Source organism: Salvelinus fontinalis, chromosome 32 (assembly GCF_029448725.1).
Source record: "Salvelinus fontinalis isolate EN_2023a chromosome 32, ASM2944872v1, whole genome shotgun sequence".
Lineage (NCBI taxonomy): Eukaryota > Metazoa > Chordata > Actinopteri > Salmoniformes > Salmonidae > Salvelinus > Salvelinus fontinalis.
In genome coordinates, this window is record NC_074696.1 from 25,278,295 (window position 1) to 25,296,655 (window position 18,361).

The 18,361-nt window shown below is 41.8% G+C and overlaps 1 protein-coding gene across 5 annotated transcripts in view; it reads left to right on the top strand.

Moving 5' to 3' along the window:
• LOC129830971 (CUB and sushi domain-containing protein 3-like) overlaps positions 1 to 18,361 on the top strand; it is a 759,188-nt gene that overhangs the window by 556,499 nt on the left and 184,328 nt on the right. For all 5 annotated transcript variants that reach the window (XM_055893871.1, XM_055893869.1, XM_055893870.1 and 2 more), the window contains exons 29-31: positions 3,720 to 3,907; positions 4,244 to 4,438; positions 4,838 to 4,954. In XM_055893871.1, the coding sequence (XP_055749846.1) occupies positions 3,720 to 3,907; positions 4,244 to 4,438; positions 4,838 to 4,954 (500 nt within the window). The remainder of the gene's footprint in view (positions 1 to 3,719; positions 3,908 to 4,243; positions 4,439 to 4,837; positions 4,955 to 18,361) is intronic.

Consider the following 18,361-nt stretch of genomic DNA (forward strand, 5'->3'; position numbering starts at 1 on the left):
CAGACCAGAAATTGAATTTGGCTATACTCAAACTCTTCAACATTATCCTCACTGCAGGTATTTTCCCTGACATTTGGAACCAGGGATTGATCACACCAATCTATAAAAATGGAGACAAATTTGACCCAAATAATTACAGAGGAATTTGCGTTTAACAGCAACTTGTGGAAAATTCTCTGCAGTGTTATAAATAGCAGACTACATAATTTCCTTGACGTACACAACGTTCTGAGCAGAAGCCAGATTTGATTTTTTTTAAATGATCGTACAACAGATCACATTTACACCCTCCACACTCGAATTGATAAACAAGTAAACCAAAACAAAGGCAAAATCTACTCGTGTTTTGTAGATTTCAAGAAAGCATTTGATTCAATTTGGCACGAAGGTCTTTTTTATAAACTAATAGAAAGTGGTATTGGAGGGAAAACATATGATTTTATTAAATCAATGTAAACTAAAAACAAATGTGCGGTTAAAATTGGCAACAAGCAAACAGACTTCTTCTCTCAGGGACCAACACTATTTAACATCTACATTAATGAATTGGCAAAAACATTAGAAGAATCGGCAGCACCTGATATCACCCTACACAACACTGAAATCAAGTGTCTGCTGTACGCAGATAATCTGGTGCTGCTGTCTCCCACTAAGGAGGGGTTACAGCAGCACTTAGATCATCTTCACAGGTTCTGTCAGACCTGGGCTCTGACCGTTAACCTAAAAAAAACAAATATAATGATATTCCAAAAAAGGTCCGGAAATAAGGATGACAAATATAAATTGGATACAGTTCTATTAGAACACACCGAAAACTACACATATCTAGGACTAAATATCAGCAACACAGGTAGCTTTCACATGGCTGTGAATGAGCTGAGAGACAAAGCAAGAAGAGCATTCTATGCCATTAAAAGGAACATCAAAATCGAAATTCCAATTAGAATCTGGCTCAAAAGTTTTCAATCAGTTATAGAACCAATTGTTCTATATGGCAGTGAAGTATGGGGTCCAACCTCTAAAAATGAATTTGCCAAATGGGACAAACATCCAATTGAAATACTGCATGCAGAGTTTTGCAAGACTGTATTGCAAATGCAAAGAAAAACTCTAAATAACGCATGTAGAGCAGAATTGGGCCAATACCCCCTCCTCATTCGAATAGAAAAACGACCATCAACCATCTAAACAACCATCTAAAAAAAACATCTAAAAACAAGTGACCCCAAAACATTCCATCACACAGCTCTACAATGTCAAGAGATGAAACAAGAGAAGAGTCCCCTCAGCCAGCTGGTTCTGAGGCTCAGTTCACCAACCCAAACCAACCCCATAGAGCCTCAGGACAGCACTCAGAAAATCTGGCCCAACCATATCATCACAAAACAAAACAAAAAGAAAAATATATCACCTATCGGAAAGACACCACAAAAAAATCTAAGTCGATTTCAATGCTATTTGGCTCTAAACATGGTGGCAGACTATCTGACCACTGTGACTGATAGAAAACATTGACTAGGTACAGACTCAGTGAGCACAGTCTTGCTATAGAGACCGGTCGTCACAGACAAACCTGGCTGCCCAGAGAGGACAGGCTCTGCTCACTCTGCTCCAGGGGAGAGGTAGAGACAGAGCTACATTTCCTATTACACTGTGACAAATACTCAGACCTAAGATAATATTTATTTCCCAAAATTATAACTCAATACAAAGAATTTGAAACTATAAAAGAAAAAATCTAATATTTATTGGGTGAAAAGCCAAAATGTGCAGTTTTGGCAGCCAAATAATGTCGATAATATGTCCTGTTTCGTTTTGTCTTTCATACCATGACATGTGTCTTCTCAGTCATGTTGACACTGGTCTACTACCATTGCTTTAATGTATTGTTGTTCTGATTAATATTGTTGTTGTAGTTGTTGTTAATGGTAATCCCATGTCCACTACTACTATTATTATTGCTGTTGGTCCCACCATTTATTTATAAATATATATTTTTAAATACGTATACTTTGACATTGTAAGTAATAATGAACTTGCCATGTCAATGAAGTGAATTGAGAGAGAGAGAGAGAGAGAGAGCGAGAGAGAGCGAGAGAGAGAGAGAGAGAGAGAAAAAAAGAAAGAAATAGAGTTAAAGGTCATATCTCCTTAGTTGTGTTAAAAAAGTAATGTTTTATATTTGAGCTGAAAGCAAGCCACTGCAGTGATGATGACACAGCTGTTTTCAAGCGACCATTTTGGTTCCACCAGTTAGACAGTTTCATCTGGTGTGTAAAGTGAGCTCTCTTCTCATTTGAATGGTCCTATCCCACAAAACAACGATAACACAGTACAGTGGAAAAGTGGCTATTGGCAGTGGGACGTGGTACAGGGTTAACCATGGTTCTCTAATGAAAAGCCTTTTGTTCCGTTCCATCTCACAGACGACCATTACACGCTCCATTACTGACACTATTCTCCCCCAAAAAGACCACCACATTAAATATGTTCCCAATTAAAATAGAGAAAATTAATAATAATATATTGTAAAAAAGTCAGGGTTGACATGGTGAGGAATAAGGAGGCCCAGCACCGAGCCCTGGGGGACACCCTTTGTAACTGCACCAGTGTAATAGTATATAGTAAAAAGGGACCCATTGCATTGGCAAGGTGGCAAATTTGGATTTCATTGTCATTGTCACCAAATTGGGTATTATCTTCGCCGTGTATTCGTTAGCTACCAAGTAAAATTGGTTGAGTGACAGCTCCAGAGGCTAAGCTAATAAAACGATCTGAACACATCTGGTTATCAACATTTAATGACTTTATTAATATGGTGTAGAGCAGGAGTCCCCCCCCCCCCCCATGTTTGGATTTCTATTATCTTACAATGAGCCCTTAGCCTTAGATACGGGCTCATTGAAGTGTGGCAATATCACTTAGCATACTCTTTCAGAAATATTATTAAAGAAAATACACCTCCAAATCCCTCTTATGTAAATGAACATCCCTGATAGAGAAAATGCACACGCCCACAAACACAACACACGCACACACTCATTCTCGGAAATGCGGAGCATGGGAGAGGAGCTGTTAGTAGACAAACTTTTGTGATGAGGTTGCAGCTCAATAGGATAAGTGCCTCATCTTTGACAATACCAAAGCAATTACACTCCCCGGGTATTTATAGATGCTAGCATCCTTAGTGTTAGCGTTTTCACCCACAGCACAGATAAGGGAAATGAATGGAGCACTAGCAACCGCTAACTGGGAAAAGGGGGATATCATCATGTTGTCCGGCTCCACAGCTGAGACCCATAGAGAGGAGAGGTTACAGTTGATCTGAGGAATCTATTCATTAGTGTCTGTGGCATTGGGTGGACACAGACATCTGAGGCATCTGTCACTGTGTGTCAATGTGTGAATCGCGGGGCCTTTTGAGTGTTGTCGCTAACCTCCCACCTCGACCGTGCACACAAGGCCATGAAAGCAGACAGTAGTTTCTAGTCATCTCTGCCGATTTGATTTGATGTATTACTGTATACGGCACACAGACAGATGTATTGAAACCCAAACAAGCTCAGCAGAAAGAGAGAGAGAGTTTCTCTAAAAGGGTTTTCTAAAAAAAGAACACGCTCCTCCAGATATGGTTGGCGGGGGAATTGGATGGAGTCTTTGATCTGATTTGTCTCTTTCTCTCTTACTCTCTCGCTCTCTTTCTCTATCCCTCCCTCTAGTTTCAGCATTGAGCCCAACTATGACTTCCTGTATATCTACGACGGACCAGACAGCAACAGCCCTCTGATTGGTAGCTTTCAGGACAGCAAGCTTCCGGAGAGAATCGAGAGCAGCTCCAACACCATGCACCTGGCTTTCCGCAGCGATGGCTCTGTCAGCTACACCGGTTTCCACCTGGAATATAAAGGTAGTAGAACAGAGGAACATTTCTGCTTCGCTGTTTAAATTGGTTCCTATACCAATGTCAGAAATGTGCATTGCTTCCTTTCATTGTTTTGTATGCACAGAATGTGTAATGACAATCCAAATGCTTTCTATCCACAGTATTCTGGTAGTAGAGGTGGATACAATGTTTTAGCATTTGAATTATGAGTTTTGTTAAACTCTCCTCAACATCTTTCAACAAAGAAACTCCCTCACTGCCTGTGTTACCTGTTTGCATATCCTGTTCACACTACTGTTAAAGCTTATTTGTTATATACAGTATATACTGTATGTGTATATATATCTTTCCCCTCTTCAGCCAAGCTGCGTGAGTCGTGCTTTGATCCAGGCAGTGTGATGAACGGGACCAGGCTGGGCAGCGACTACAAGCTGGGTTCCACCGTGACGTTCTACTGCGAGTCGGGCTACGTTCTCCAGGGCTACTCCACGCTCACCTGCATCATGGGGGACGACGGCAGGCCCGGCTGGAACAGGGTGCTGCCCAGCTGTCAAGGTACACAACATGCATACTGACATAAACCTACCTGTTGAAGCTAAAGAAAGGCAGTTAGATATGGTCATAGCAGTGTAATAACAGAAATAAATCTGTTAGGATGTTTACTGAGCTGGGAGAAAAATCCAATAAAACATTTTGTGGGGATAAAGGATTGCCCAAAAGTTGTAGCCACTGTAAAACAATCAATATGACTTACAGCACACATGTAAGCACACGGAAGAGAATCATAAGACTAGACTGCTAAGCTGTCTGTGTAATCCTTGTGTGTGTTCCATGCTGCTTGTTTCTGGGAGACTTCGCATGGCCAATGTATTGAATAAATGTGAGCTAGATGCTCCTTCAGAGAGGTACGTTAGAAGTTGAGTGGTGCTCTGTGTGTCTGTTTGTGTTCCCCAGCACCGTGTGGGAGTCGTTCCACAGGGTCAGAGGGCACGGTGCTGTCTCCTAACTTCCCCCGCAACTACACCTCAGGACACAGCTGTGTGTACTCCATCTCCGTGCCACGAGAGTTTGGTAAGTACACAGTTATACAATTCATTCAAATTTGAGTGAAATGACCTTGATAAGCTTGGGACTTTGGTAAGGACACACGTCCTGACACTTGTGCTTGGGATATGTTTGGTGTGACAAATGCTGGAGGTGGCATGAACTCATAACAGTCTTTCGTAAAAGACAGATTTTGCTGCCAACTACGTGCCACCTAAGTTTGGTAAGGACACATACAGTATAAACTTAAACGTTGAGACCTTTGGTGTGAAATAAGATCAATGTGGTGGGAATTCATGACAGTCTGAACTTTGTTTTTCAACAAAAGATGGACTTCACTGAAAATACTGTAGCAGTCTTCTATGCTTCATAGCAGATTTCAATTTCATGCATTTTTAAAGGCAAACATCGATGTTGAAAAAGTTCAACACATCCATCATCGCTTTGGGAAAATTTTGCCATTTCATCTTGATATTAGGCCACGATTTGATGACATTGGCTTCTGCTGTATAAATATCTTTGTGTTCTTCATACCATTTCATTCTTTCATCAGTATAGTCCCTCAGAGGTGTCTATAAGAAAACTTTCAGTGGATGAATTAGATGTGTCCTACTTTATTAGGATTTGCTGTAAAATGTGCAGGGTCAGAAACAGCAAAGTGGTGCGCATTTGTAACTAAGCAACAAGCCGTCGATTTGCTGTGACGTGCAGTTTTAAAAAGCTTTTTATTGGCATTAGGACTTGTCTCACCAGAGGGTGAGGCATAATAGTGATTTTACATCAGGTGGATGTGATCTGTCTGTCTTCAACTGTTTCTCCATCCAACACCTATTACACATTAATTGGGATGTAGCACACTGTATTTGATAATTATTATCGACTCCAAAACGTTATTCTAATGCTCATATTTCCTTTCATGTGGTTAGGATGACTGTTTTTCACTGATTGGTCTCTCTTCCAATAGTCTTCAATGCATCGTGTTATGTGAGTTTCATTAAATTTAATGAAAAGATTGACATGTTTCAGCATGCTAGCTTGTTATATTGCAAAGTGTTACAATACCATTGCACTTGATTTACACTGCCTATCTTAATCAATCAGCGAAAATAATATAGTAGAAAAGTAAATTGTGTTACATTTGGACAGCAAACATGGACTCTGTTGTAGTCTCTGTTGTAGTGGCTACAGCTCAATCCTCTCTTTGTGCATATTCCCTAACATGGGGCTTGTGAAAGTGTCCTTTTTCTACACAATAGGATCCGTACAATTGTCACAATCGTCTGTAAAAACCCGATCCGTGTGAGCTACATACTAATAAGTCACCACCAATGAAAGATGAGACTCTCACAAACACGAGTTTTGACTCTACGACATCCACAAGCTTCACGACAGTCGTCTGAACTCTGTCATGGACGTTCTCATTTCCAAGAGGTCTTCTCACAAAACCGACTGTCTAGATAGACCAAACCATTGGAGCTACAAACTAATATGTCACCAATATCGAAAGAGGCGACTCTCACAAACACGAAAGTCTGAAGGTAACCCAGTATCAGGCTGTAAAAATAGCAAAAAGTGCATTGGGGGTCAAATGTACCACGAATAATGTGACAAAACATGGGTCAATTTGTTGTTGTTGTTGTTTTTCCTATATCTCGCAGATAACAGACACTTCAAAATCTTGATCCTTATGATTTATTTTTCGACTGTCTGTTTTGCCATGAACACGTGTTATTTAATGTGTATCTATGAGTTATAGCAGTAAAGGCCAAATTCAATGTTGTTTCATCAAAAAAACTTTTGATACCTACTGGGGTCCTAAAATTCTAAATCAGATGGCTAAATGATGCATTGTATAATCATATTAAAACAATTCCATATGTTAACTAGATCTTGTGATCTAAGGGCTTAGACCTACAGGTAACACCAACAACAACAAATGTTATTTAACAAATATTTATCTCAGTGTTACACTTAATATTTTAAGCTTCACCACCATTCGTTTATTAATGTGTTTTCTAGCTGATTGTTTGAAAGACAAGAGTTGATTATGTGTAACAAACACAACACAGATATAACTCAGGTTACTCAGTAGAGTTTTGCTCAGACAGTGGGGGGCAATGGGAAGGATTGTTGTGAGGATTATTTCTCATTTCTATCCCTCTGTGTGACCCAGTCCTGTCAGTCCTCTAACTCAGAGTTCACAATACTGCTCTCTCAAACTCAGAGATATCCATTTAAAAGGAGTGCATTTGTTCTCTAAAGCCGGATACAAAAAGCCTGGCTGTTTTGTGGTGTGGATTTGCTCAAAGGGGATTGGCTCTTTAACAGCCCTTCTTAACACTCACTCGGTGCTGTAACTGTTATAAATGTCTATATCCATGTCCATAGAACGCATTGCGTTTATTTATAGCCTTTGTGTTGTAGACTTTGTATGTGTGTGTGTCCTATTACCCCGATACCTCCACGTATAGTTATAATGTAATGAATATCAGTTATTTAATATGATATGATTAAGACATTGGACTTGAAACCATCAGGCTTAGCAAACAATGTGGAGGATAATTGATTGCTGGCTACAATTGGCAGAATGTGCTCTAATCACTATATTAAAATATGCAAGCATTTTTCTGTCACAAGCAACATAGCATATGTCTGTCACAGACTTTTGGGGTAGACACATCTGAAGACAAGGTTATCTGAAATGTGCCAGGATTCATGAGAGCGTTAGTAAGCCTGTTCTAGCTCCTGTGTTAGGTCCAAGTGAAGACTGTAAAGCTTCAGGTTCTCTTCTCCCATGGCAAAACACAAATACAATTCACCTGAACAAGATCAATAAAGACATAAATAGACTGGAGATGGAGAAGTTTGTTCCCAAGATGTAGGTTTGCCTTTCTGTGTAATGCACGACCAACTGGGAGCCAACAGGGAGCTAACGGGGAGCCAACGGGGAGCTAACAGGGAGCTAACGGGGAGCCAACGGGGAGCCAACGGGGAGCTAACGGGGAGCTAACGGGGAGCCAACAGGGAGCCAACGGGGAGCCAACGGGGAGGCAACGGGTAGCCAACGGGGAGCTAACGGGGAGCCAACGGGGAGCCAACGGGGAGCCAACGGGGAGCCAACGGGGAGCTAACGGGAAGGCAACGGGTAGCCAACGGGTAGCTAACGGGGAGCCAACGGGGAGCCAACGGGGAGCCAACGGGGAGCCAACGGGGAGCCAACGGGGAGCCAACGGGGAGGCAACGGGTAGCCAACGGGGAGCTAACAGGGATTGGATTTTCATCTGAAGGTAATAGGTATCATGGATGTTAACATAGACAGTAATCTTAGACAGCGTCTTTGGTGCGCCTTTGCTTATCTGCCATTGGTTTTGATTGACCTGATCTTTGATCACTGTGAGCAGCACATTCTGGACATAAATCACTTGTAGAACATCAGTAGCAAGGGACCACAACACACACACACACACACACACACACATAGAAAGACATACACACATGCACAAACACAGACGCATACACAGATGCATATACACACACACATCTATAAATGCACTCACGCAGACACACAGACGGACACATACACAGATGCATACACACACATATCCATGAACGCACACACATACACACACACAAACAGATTGTTACAAGATGCAGGCATCGCATTTTGTTGTTCCCTCTGACAAACACTGCTAGCGGTGGGAAGGCTGAATTCTCATTTCACTAGCCCAGCAGGATAACTGGTTGCAATAATGAAGTCATTGCAACCAGCTTAGTCGTCTGCGACAATAGCTGAAGTTCTTGCTAGAATCGGTCAATTTTTGAGCAACAACGGCACAGTACATTTGTAGCATCTCTTCATAATACGAAATCCTAGATCAGCACTCCTACACTGAGGTGGCTCAGACTCAGAGCTAGCCTTTCTGAGGTAAAGAGTTAGTCCTATGGGTTCACTGCTCTAAATTATTTTGCCTATTTATTGCCTTTCCTCCCTAATCTTCTACATTTGCACACACTCTACATAGATTTATCAATCGTGTTATTGACTGTATGTTTGTTTATGTGTAACTCGGTGTTGTTTTTGTCGCACTGCTTTGCTTTATCTTGGCCAGGTCACAGTTGTAAATGAGAACTTGTTCTCAACTAGCCTACCTGGTTAAATAAAGGTGAAATAAAATGTGTGTTTAATAATTTTTTATAATCAGAAAATAGAAAGTGACATGTCATTTGAAAGCTACAGGCCGTGTATTTTTGTAAATGAAACTCAAATCTTACTGCTAGCAAAGAACCCCACCCCCCCCATAAAGGCCGTAAAGTTTGTAATGTAGATCAAGTCACCAAAAGTGCAAACATTTAGTATACATGGAAAGGGTACAATGACCCTGATGGTCATTGCATTTCCTTCTCCATCCACATTACCTTGTATGCATCCTCCACATGCACTGGTAAAATAAGTTTAAAGTGTCTTCAACTATCTGTGTCTTACTTAAAAATGAAAACAAATCCAGAACTTGAAAGCGCTGATTGCTAAGGTAATGTTAAGATGTCAGGCTTAAATCCATTCAACCATTATGGCATAGTGACTCACTCACTACCCAAACCAGATACAACTGGTTTCAAGTGGCAAAGAGACGTCATGTGATCTCCTACTGCAATCTAGTGGACGAACTGGAAATCAGACATAGCATACAGTATATATACATAAAATGGATAGGTAGAGACTTCAGCTCTCCTCATTCCTTTAAGACAAAACATGAAGGTATGGCACGTTGTGCAAGCCCTGCACTTTTAAAATGGCTGTGTGCCAATGGGAATTTGTGCATGTCTAGAGCGCCACAATTAGGTAAAGATCTGAGAATTCCTTTTGGAACAGTAGCTGGTGACATATTTTATCTCAAACCTAGGCTCTCAAATGTCTAATTCCCCAACATGGGGATTTTATACATTTAATTAAATAGGCTCTGTGGTAGTCACAAACACCTTTATCTGAATCCCATAGTTCTTACATTACTAACAGTACTAAACAGTTTTCGTAGGACTTATAGTTTTAAAACCAACATTTTATGAGGGTAGTATACAATATTATGCATTGTTTAGAAAATGCCACCAGAGGGCGTCAGAGTTTAACTTCTTGTCAATAGGGGGAGCTGTTAGCACTATGTAATCTTGACGTTCCCAAATTAAACTGCCTCTTACTCAATTCTTACTCGTACAATATGCATATTATTATTACTATTGGATAGAAAACACTCTCTAGTTTCTAAAACCGTTTGAATTATATCTGTGAGTGAAACAGAACTGGACTTAGAGCAATTTCCCTATGTGGATGTGAGAATGCCAAATTTTCCAACCTGCTCTCAGACCTGTGTATAACTCTGCCTGTCTTCTATTGGTTGAGATGCCCTGCATACGCCTTCCCCTGGTTGTTAGCGAATAGGGAGACTTGAAATGGAGTCTCTACGTAGTTCCCAAAGGTTATAAATTCCTTGGCAAAGACGTGTATCGTTCTTTTCCCCTTCGCACTGAGGACCTTGGCACGTTCTACTAGAAACATCGGTTATAGATCTTAGACATTTCCGGCTGTGTTTTTATTCGATATAGGCTTTAAAGACATCATAATCTTGTTATTTTGAACCGAATTATATCAGTTTATGTCACTATATTGCGATTTTCGGGTATTTATTTTCGTGGCGTTGTAGGAAGTTGGGTATCTCTCTCTCTCATGCTATTGTTTACTGCTAATTGCAATGCTGAAGAGGACGTTCTCCAACCTAGCAACGATTATTTTGGACAAAGGACACCTATCCCAAGATTCTGATGAGAGTTCATCAAAAAGTAAGAACTATTTATGCTGATAATTCGTTGGTCTGTTGAAAAAAGTAAAATGCATAAGCTGCCATTACTTGCAGTGTAGCCTTGCTTTATCGCACGCTGTATTTTGAAGTAACGTTAATTTTAAAAATGTAACCCAGCGATTGCATTAACAGACCCACTCAAACAAATGTCGTGGCCATAATGCATCGCCATGCAGTATCCAATATGGTTATCCAATATATCGAAAGGAAGACCGGTTTTGGTTTGTTAGTCCGAAAAATGTGTCTATCAACTTGTCAAATTGAGCCACATTTCAAATTATCACTCTTTGAGAATAACTATTCCAGACGCGAGATGCACATCACTTCTGTTCAATTTTATTCTGTTATATTACATCTTGTTTTTTTACTATAAAATAGGTATGTTTTGACTGTGATAAGGGCTTGCGAAATAAGAGCGTCTTGTCTGCTAAATGAACAAAACAAGGCTATGCCATTGCACAGCAATAGGCTTCTACAAGCAAGCGCCACAATATTGAGGTTACTACCTTTTTGATATACTTTGTTCAACGATATAATATTGTTACGTACTCCTCTTGGGAACGCAACACCCCGCTACATCTCAACTCCCCGTGGAGTGAAAAAAGTATATGATCGTAGGTGCGGGGAAGGACGACTGAGGCAGAGAAAAATACCATTTACAGGGAATGGATTATTCGTTAACACGGTAATGTGGGGAAAAGGGGCTGGGTGGAACCAAAGCAAAGAAAGTAAATGTTAGAGTCCCCTCTCCTACCTTCCCACTTCTTACCTAACCTTAAGCACCTGGTGTGCTAACCAAAATACAGATCTTACCTAGTGTGCATAGACAGAGTAAATACTACGGGTTATGTATGCCCGCAGGCCTCTTGCCTAAACACTCCCAAGGTGCGTTCCCCTTCCCCCCTGGGAACAAATGAAACAGAATAATTTCAGTGAACAATTTCAGTTAACTAAAAACACAAAGTCCTATTGGCATAAACATACCTCTGAAGGAGCGGCTACAAAATAATATCAACAAAACTTTCACTGACCAACACAGGACATAAAAAGAAGCTCTCCTCCCTGAGGGAGGAACACTGGCTGTTATCTACCTGGAGAAGGAGTTGGTAATTAAAGAGACAGCTGTTTCCCCAGACGAAAGGGAGGGGTCAGAGCTCCAATCAACGATGGAGCTGACCAATCAGCTGCTTTAGGATTCCAGGAAGCCATTTCCTGAAATGCACACACATACAAATCCACAACAACACAGAAACTGGGAAACATAACAATATAAAAAGTTGATATTACAGTTTCAATACATGAAAATGGCATTTGTTTTTTTATTGACTGAATATATATGAGACAATTTAGCAATTAGGATTTGTTATCTGTAATGGTTATGATAAATGAGGCATTGTTGCGCACTTTTGGCATGTAGATAAATTCACTTTTTTTTAGCGCTGGTCTTCTGTTCTAAAAATAGCTTCTTCTTTTTGGCGGGGGTGGTACTCGAGTACTCAAAAAGAAATCATGCAAGTACTCGAACAGTCCAAAAAGGTCAAATGCCCATCCCTACCACTCACCCATTCATTCATTTCCCCCGAACCCAGAGCCACCAATGTTAAAGAATGCACTGTTCTGCAGCAATTTTTTTATATTTCATTATTCTGTCACAAAGAATGACAGCAGCAATATTTCAGACAGTGACAAGTTTGGTCTAGCAGATGATTAATGTAGAAGGAGAGAGAGCAGAGAGTGAAAGTGCTTCTCTCCCCTCCTCTCTCTCTCTCTCTCTCTCTCTCTCCCATCACTCTCTTTCTCTATCACCCCTTTCTGCCCCCCCTCTCTCTTTTTCTCTCACTCTCTCTCTGGCCTCAGGCACACCATGTAAAATCAATGGAGAGATCTTACTCTTCTCCTACCACGCCATTCCGCTCACATTTGTGTGAACTATCCCTTTAATTGTAGAAAAGAGTTGGAATGTTGAATTTTCAATACACTGGCTTGACTGTCCAATATTGTTTTAGCCTCCTATATTCAGATTATGTTTGTATAGTCCTATAAATCACCTGCAGACATTTTTCTTTATTCTTTGTTTCATAATGTTTGTTGTCCTTTTTTGGTCTATCACCTTTTTCTCTCACTCATTCAGGTTATTCTGGTATTAAAAGGCAATTGATTTGGATTAAAGCTGTTACTAAACAACCTGGGGGATGCATTATTCGCAATTAGCATCAAATATAATCATATATAATATACTACATTGACATTTACAGTCCCACCAACAGTAGACGACTGCAATGGCAGGCAGCAGAACACACACACAAAACATACACGCACGAAAGCACACACTTCCACCACATGATTCCTACTGCTGTTACCAGGGGGATCATTTCATCATTATGTTGTTTTTTTACTGTTGGGCTGTCTGCCATCATCTTCAGCCAATTTAAGGCTAATAGGGGAAAGGGAAAACCTAGTCAGTAGCACAACTGAGGGCATTCAACCAAAATCTGTTTCCCGCTTTTAACCCAAACCCTCTGAATCAGAGAGGTGATGTGTGCTGCCTTAATCGACGTCCACATTATCGGAACCCGTGGAGCAGTTGTTGTTGGCGATTAACTTGCCAGCTCGGAGAGTAGAAATAGTGACCTTTCGTTTAATGGCCCAATGCTCTTAACTGCTATGCTACCTGCCGCCCCTTAACACCAACCCAAAGTGGCAAACGGACATATTTGCACATTTCAATACTTTCAAACATCCGCTGTCAGAGCACGTGGGTTTGGAGAAGAAAAAAGTCTGAAATAATGCAGAAATGTAATTATATTGAGCTGTCTAGTTGTTGCATTATGGATCTGATGTGCATGTTGGTGAAAATAGAGAAACATTAACCCATGCCATTAAACTATTGCACTTTTACCACACCACTAATGTGGTATGCCCTTGTTCTCACCAAAGGCCATTTATTTTCCTTTTTGTACTTTAACTATTTGCACATTGTTACAACACTGTATATAGACATAATATGACATTTGAAATGTCTTTATTCTTTTGGAACTTTTGTGAGTGTAATGTTAACTGTACATTTTTTATTGAGAGAGAGAATATCCCTCATCACTTCTAAAACCGTATATCAAACCCATCTTCTCCAGCTATACAGACGGCCTCCCCGGCACATCATATCTCTTTCAACATCTCCACACTTTTTATCCTTTTATAGAATTCAAATTCCACCCTAAGGCGCACAGAGACCATCCCATTAAATAATAGTGAAGGGTATGTTATCCTCCACCTTTGACCCTGTTTCTCCTTGTTAGCCAAATAGCCAACTTTGCCTGAACAAACAGAAAATTCAACAACACACATTTGGCCTTTTCCTTATTCGAATACCTCTACCCCATTATAAACATCCCAGCATTAAACTCCACCCCCAACCGCTCAAACAGACATTCCAACAAAGACATTAATAGCATTAACCTGGCGCACACAGAAAACACATGATGCACAGTTTCACTCATGACAAAGAAAGGACACCCCTGTCCGACTCCCGTGTCACCCCTTACCAACAAGCTATTAGTGGCCAGGGCTCCATGTAGAACCCTCCACTGGAGGTCCCCTGACCTCTTTGGTACTGGGGGTTTGTAGAGCCCCATATTATCTAAAACCCACAATACTCTCTGCCCCACATACCCCCTGCCACTGATGTGCCTTCACTTCTGTTAGGCTCCTAATGTTCCTCACCTTAATGCAGAAGTTGTAAAGGATTTTACTTCCCACCCATTGGTGGAAAAAATTGTCAATTCTCATACTTGAGATACCTTAAAGATACCTTAATATAAAATGACTCAAGTAAAAGTGAAAGTCACCCAGTAAAATACTACATGATTTAAAGTCTAAAAGTATTTGGTTTGAAATATACTTAAGTATCAAAGTAGAAGTGTAAATAATTTCAAATTCCTGATATTAAGCAAACCAGACGGCATCATTTTCTTGTTTATTTTAATTTACTGATAGCCAGGGGCACGCTCCAACACTCAGACATCATTTACAAATGAAGCATTTGTTTAGTGAGTCCGTCAGATCAGAGGCAGTAGGGATGACCAGGGAAGTTCTCTTGATAAGTGTGTGAATTTGATAATTTTCCCGTCCTGCTAAGCATTCAAAATGTGACGAGTACTTTTGGGTGCCAGGGAAAATGTAGAGTAAAATGTATATAATTTTCTTTAGGATTGTAGTGAAGTAAAATGTAAAAAAGTAAAAGTAGTCAAAAATATAAATAGTAAAGTAAAGTACAGATAACCCAAAAAACGAATTAAGTAGTACTTTCAAGTATTTTTACTTAAGTACTTTAGACCACTGCTCCCACACACTCAAACTACCCTAGGCTCAGAGTGTTAAAGTCCAACAAGTCCTACATACCCCCTTGCCAGTGCCCAGTCTCTGCCGTCACCTGCAGTGGCGGAAACATTGGTGACCCCTCCCCCTTTGGCCGCTGCATGCATGCAGGTTGTCTCCAGTCGACATCAGTATGGTACAGCAGTCTCTGCGCCGCCTTTAGTCGGAATGCAGCCACCCTGCTTTCCAGTTCCACCAGGCCCTGTACTTCTTCGTGGATGGACATGTACAACACTGCCGCCCTCAGCCGATAACCAGAAAAAATCCACCAGGTTGAGGACAACCAGTTTCTGCCACAAGGAGGATACCACCAGGTTGTTGATTATCAGCACCCTCCCTCTATATGACACTTGGGACAGGAGCCACCTCCACCTGGCCAATCTTGACACCACTGCCTGTGAAAGCCCCACCCAGTTCTTTGTGACCCACCTCTCCAAGTCCAGGTACACCCCTAACATGTTAAGCCCTTCACAACCCCACTGCAAATCCCTCAAGGCCCCACATAACAGAGTTTTGCTCTTGCCCCAGTTCACCTTCGCTGACAAAGCTCCCTCGTACAACTTCAGACTAGTCTCTAGTGCCTGCATGTCCTGCCCATCCCTGTCCATCACATCTGCATATACCGACACTGCTATGCCTGTCAACACACCCATGCTTGTCCAGCACACTCTCTGTAGTCTCTTGCGTAGGAGGCCCAAAAAAAGGCTTAATGGCTAGTGTATATAACTGCCCCGATATAGGGCATCCTTGTCTAATGCCCTACCTCACTCAGACTGGCCTATTGCGCCCCCCTCCCATCTTGACCATACATGACGTCCAGCATACATCTTCACACAAGCCAAAAACCTTTCCTCAAGCACAGACATCACGTTAAACAGATACTTATGGTCCACTCTATCAAAAGTCTTCTTTTGGTCTAAAGAGACCAGTCCAAAGTTCACATTAGAATCTCTCGACATGTCCAACATATCCCTGATTAAGAACAAACTGTCCGTGATTGAGCATCCCGGTACACAATATGTCTAGTCCTTGCGTAATATAGAGTCCAGATGGGACTTCAATCTGTTATCAAGGACATTGGCAAATATATTGTAGCCCACACAGAGCAATGCCACAGGCCTCCAGTTCTTAAGTTCACAAAAGTCCTCTTTTTTGGGCAGGAGAGTCAGAGCCGCCTGACGGCAGCTAATCAGCAACTCTCCTACCCCGTCGCGCTCACGCGACATGCAAAAGAGGTCCAGTCGAATTATTCCCCAGAATTTTTTATAAAACTCCACTGGGAGTCCATCGACCCCCAGTTCACGGTCAGGGGACATCTGGGTTACGGCCTCTGCCAGTTCATGGGACAAAAGGGGAATGTCCATTTCATCCTTCTGTGCCAGAGAGAGCTTTTAGGGAGTTCTGCAAACAAAACCTGAGCACACATAGGATCGCACAGTCCTAAAACTCCACAGTCCGCTCCTGCATCTCCTCCACCACAGAGGTCACCCACTCATCCGACAGCCGCAGACAATGCATACCCTTGGCTACACCGGTCTGTATTTCCAAACCAAGGAAGTAGCTTGGAGCATCCATCTCCTTGAGCATGAAGAACCTAGCTCTTACAAGTGCTGGATCGAATCCCCGAGCTGACAAGGTAAAAATCTATTGTTCTGCCCCTGAACAAGGCAGTTAACCCACTGTTCCCTGGTAGGCCGTAATTCTAAATATGAATTTACCTCCACTTCACTGATATTACGCTCGAGTTCCCCCAATACGTTCCTAGCCTCTAAGGATGAGTGAGCTGTTTACTGTTGACTGAAAAGCCGAATTTGGACTTTTCCCACATCCCACCATTGACTCAGAGACTCATACTCCTCTCTTTGCAGCTCCCACCTTTCCCAAAAAGTCTGGAAACCTGAGCAAAAAGTGTATCTTGTAAGAGCTTTACATTAAACCATGGTTATGTGGTGATCCGAAAAACCCACCTGGAGAATGGTAGCGCCCACAGCCTATTGCTCTGATTCCTGGACATGTAAAACAGATCCTAGTCTCATGTGTTGGGATGTCTAGGTCTCCAAACATCCACTAGGTCAAACTGCTTAATGATGTCCTCTCCATTTCTATCTTTTGTAAAATCTATTGTACAGTTCCAGTCCCTACCTACCACCAGAGTTCCTGTCTAAGACACCCAAACAAACTCTCTCTCCATGTGTTAGGCGCATACACATTTATAATGACAAAACCCCTGTTGTAAATTTCTGCTTTCACTACAAGCAGTCTACCCCTACACACCTCCCTTGAGGATAACATTTTTAAGGCCAGACCCAGTGCAAGAAGGACTGCCACCCTGCACTAACATTTGTTCCATGGCTCAGCACACTTGCGCCTTTCCACCAGAGGACCCAATCAACTTCATTCACCACATCACTATGCGTCTCCGCATCTCTGGTGCCATTTATATTAAGCGAGCCTACCCGAAGAGCCTCCATAAGAAGTGGGAGAAAAGCAAGCAAAGAAATAGACCAATAGCAAAGCTCAAAAAGAACCCAGTGCCAGAAGATAAAAATATGAATCTAAACAGCATCTGAAGATAGACCATTATGCATGGCTGTGACTACTTCCTCAACCTAAAACGTTTCCTTTGTGAGAGTACACCATGCCCCTCATTTTTCATAGCGTAATGTACACATCTTATAAACTTTCCTGGATTGCAAAAGTTTTTTCCCCTTTAATCTCATTAAGGAACCTTGACAGTTCCCTCACCATGTACTTTGACCCCTTTGCCTGACTGGCTGTCAGCTCTGGACCCATTGAAGAGGAATCTGAAAAGAAAGCCTCCGCATCGTCATCTTCCTCATCTCCATCTCCCATCCTGACCGCCTGCCCTTTCTCTCTAGTCGGGACCTCTCCCCCAGCACCAGGCAAAGGTGTCTTTGACCACACCAGCCTCTCCCCTCTCACCTCCTTTCTTCTCCCCCTTTTTCCTCTTCCGCTTAACACTCTCTTCCACCGGCCCCTAGTCGCTTGCCCTTCCAGATTAACCTGACTAGGCCCAGCCTCATCTACACCGCCATCCATGACATGAATAGACCCAGTCTCAGGTACACCACCATCCATAACATGACTAGACCCAGCCTCATTTACACTAGCATCTCTCTCCTTTCTAGGCCCAGCCTTATCTACACCACCATCTATAGCATGACTAGACCCAGCCTCAGCTACACCA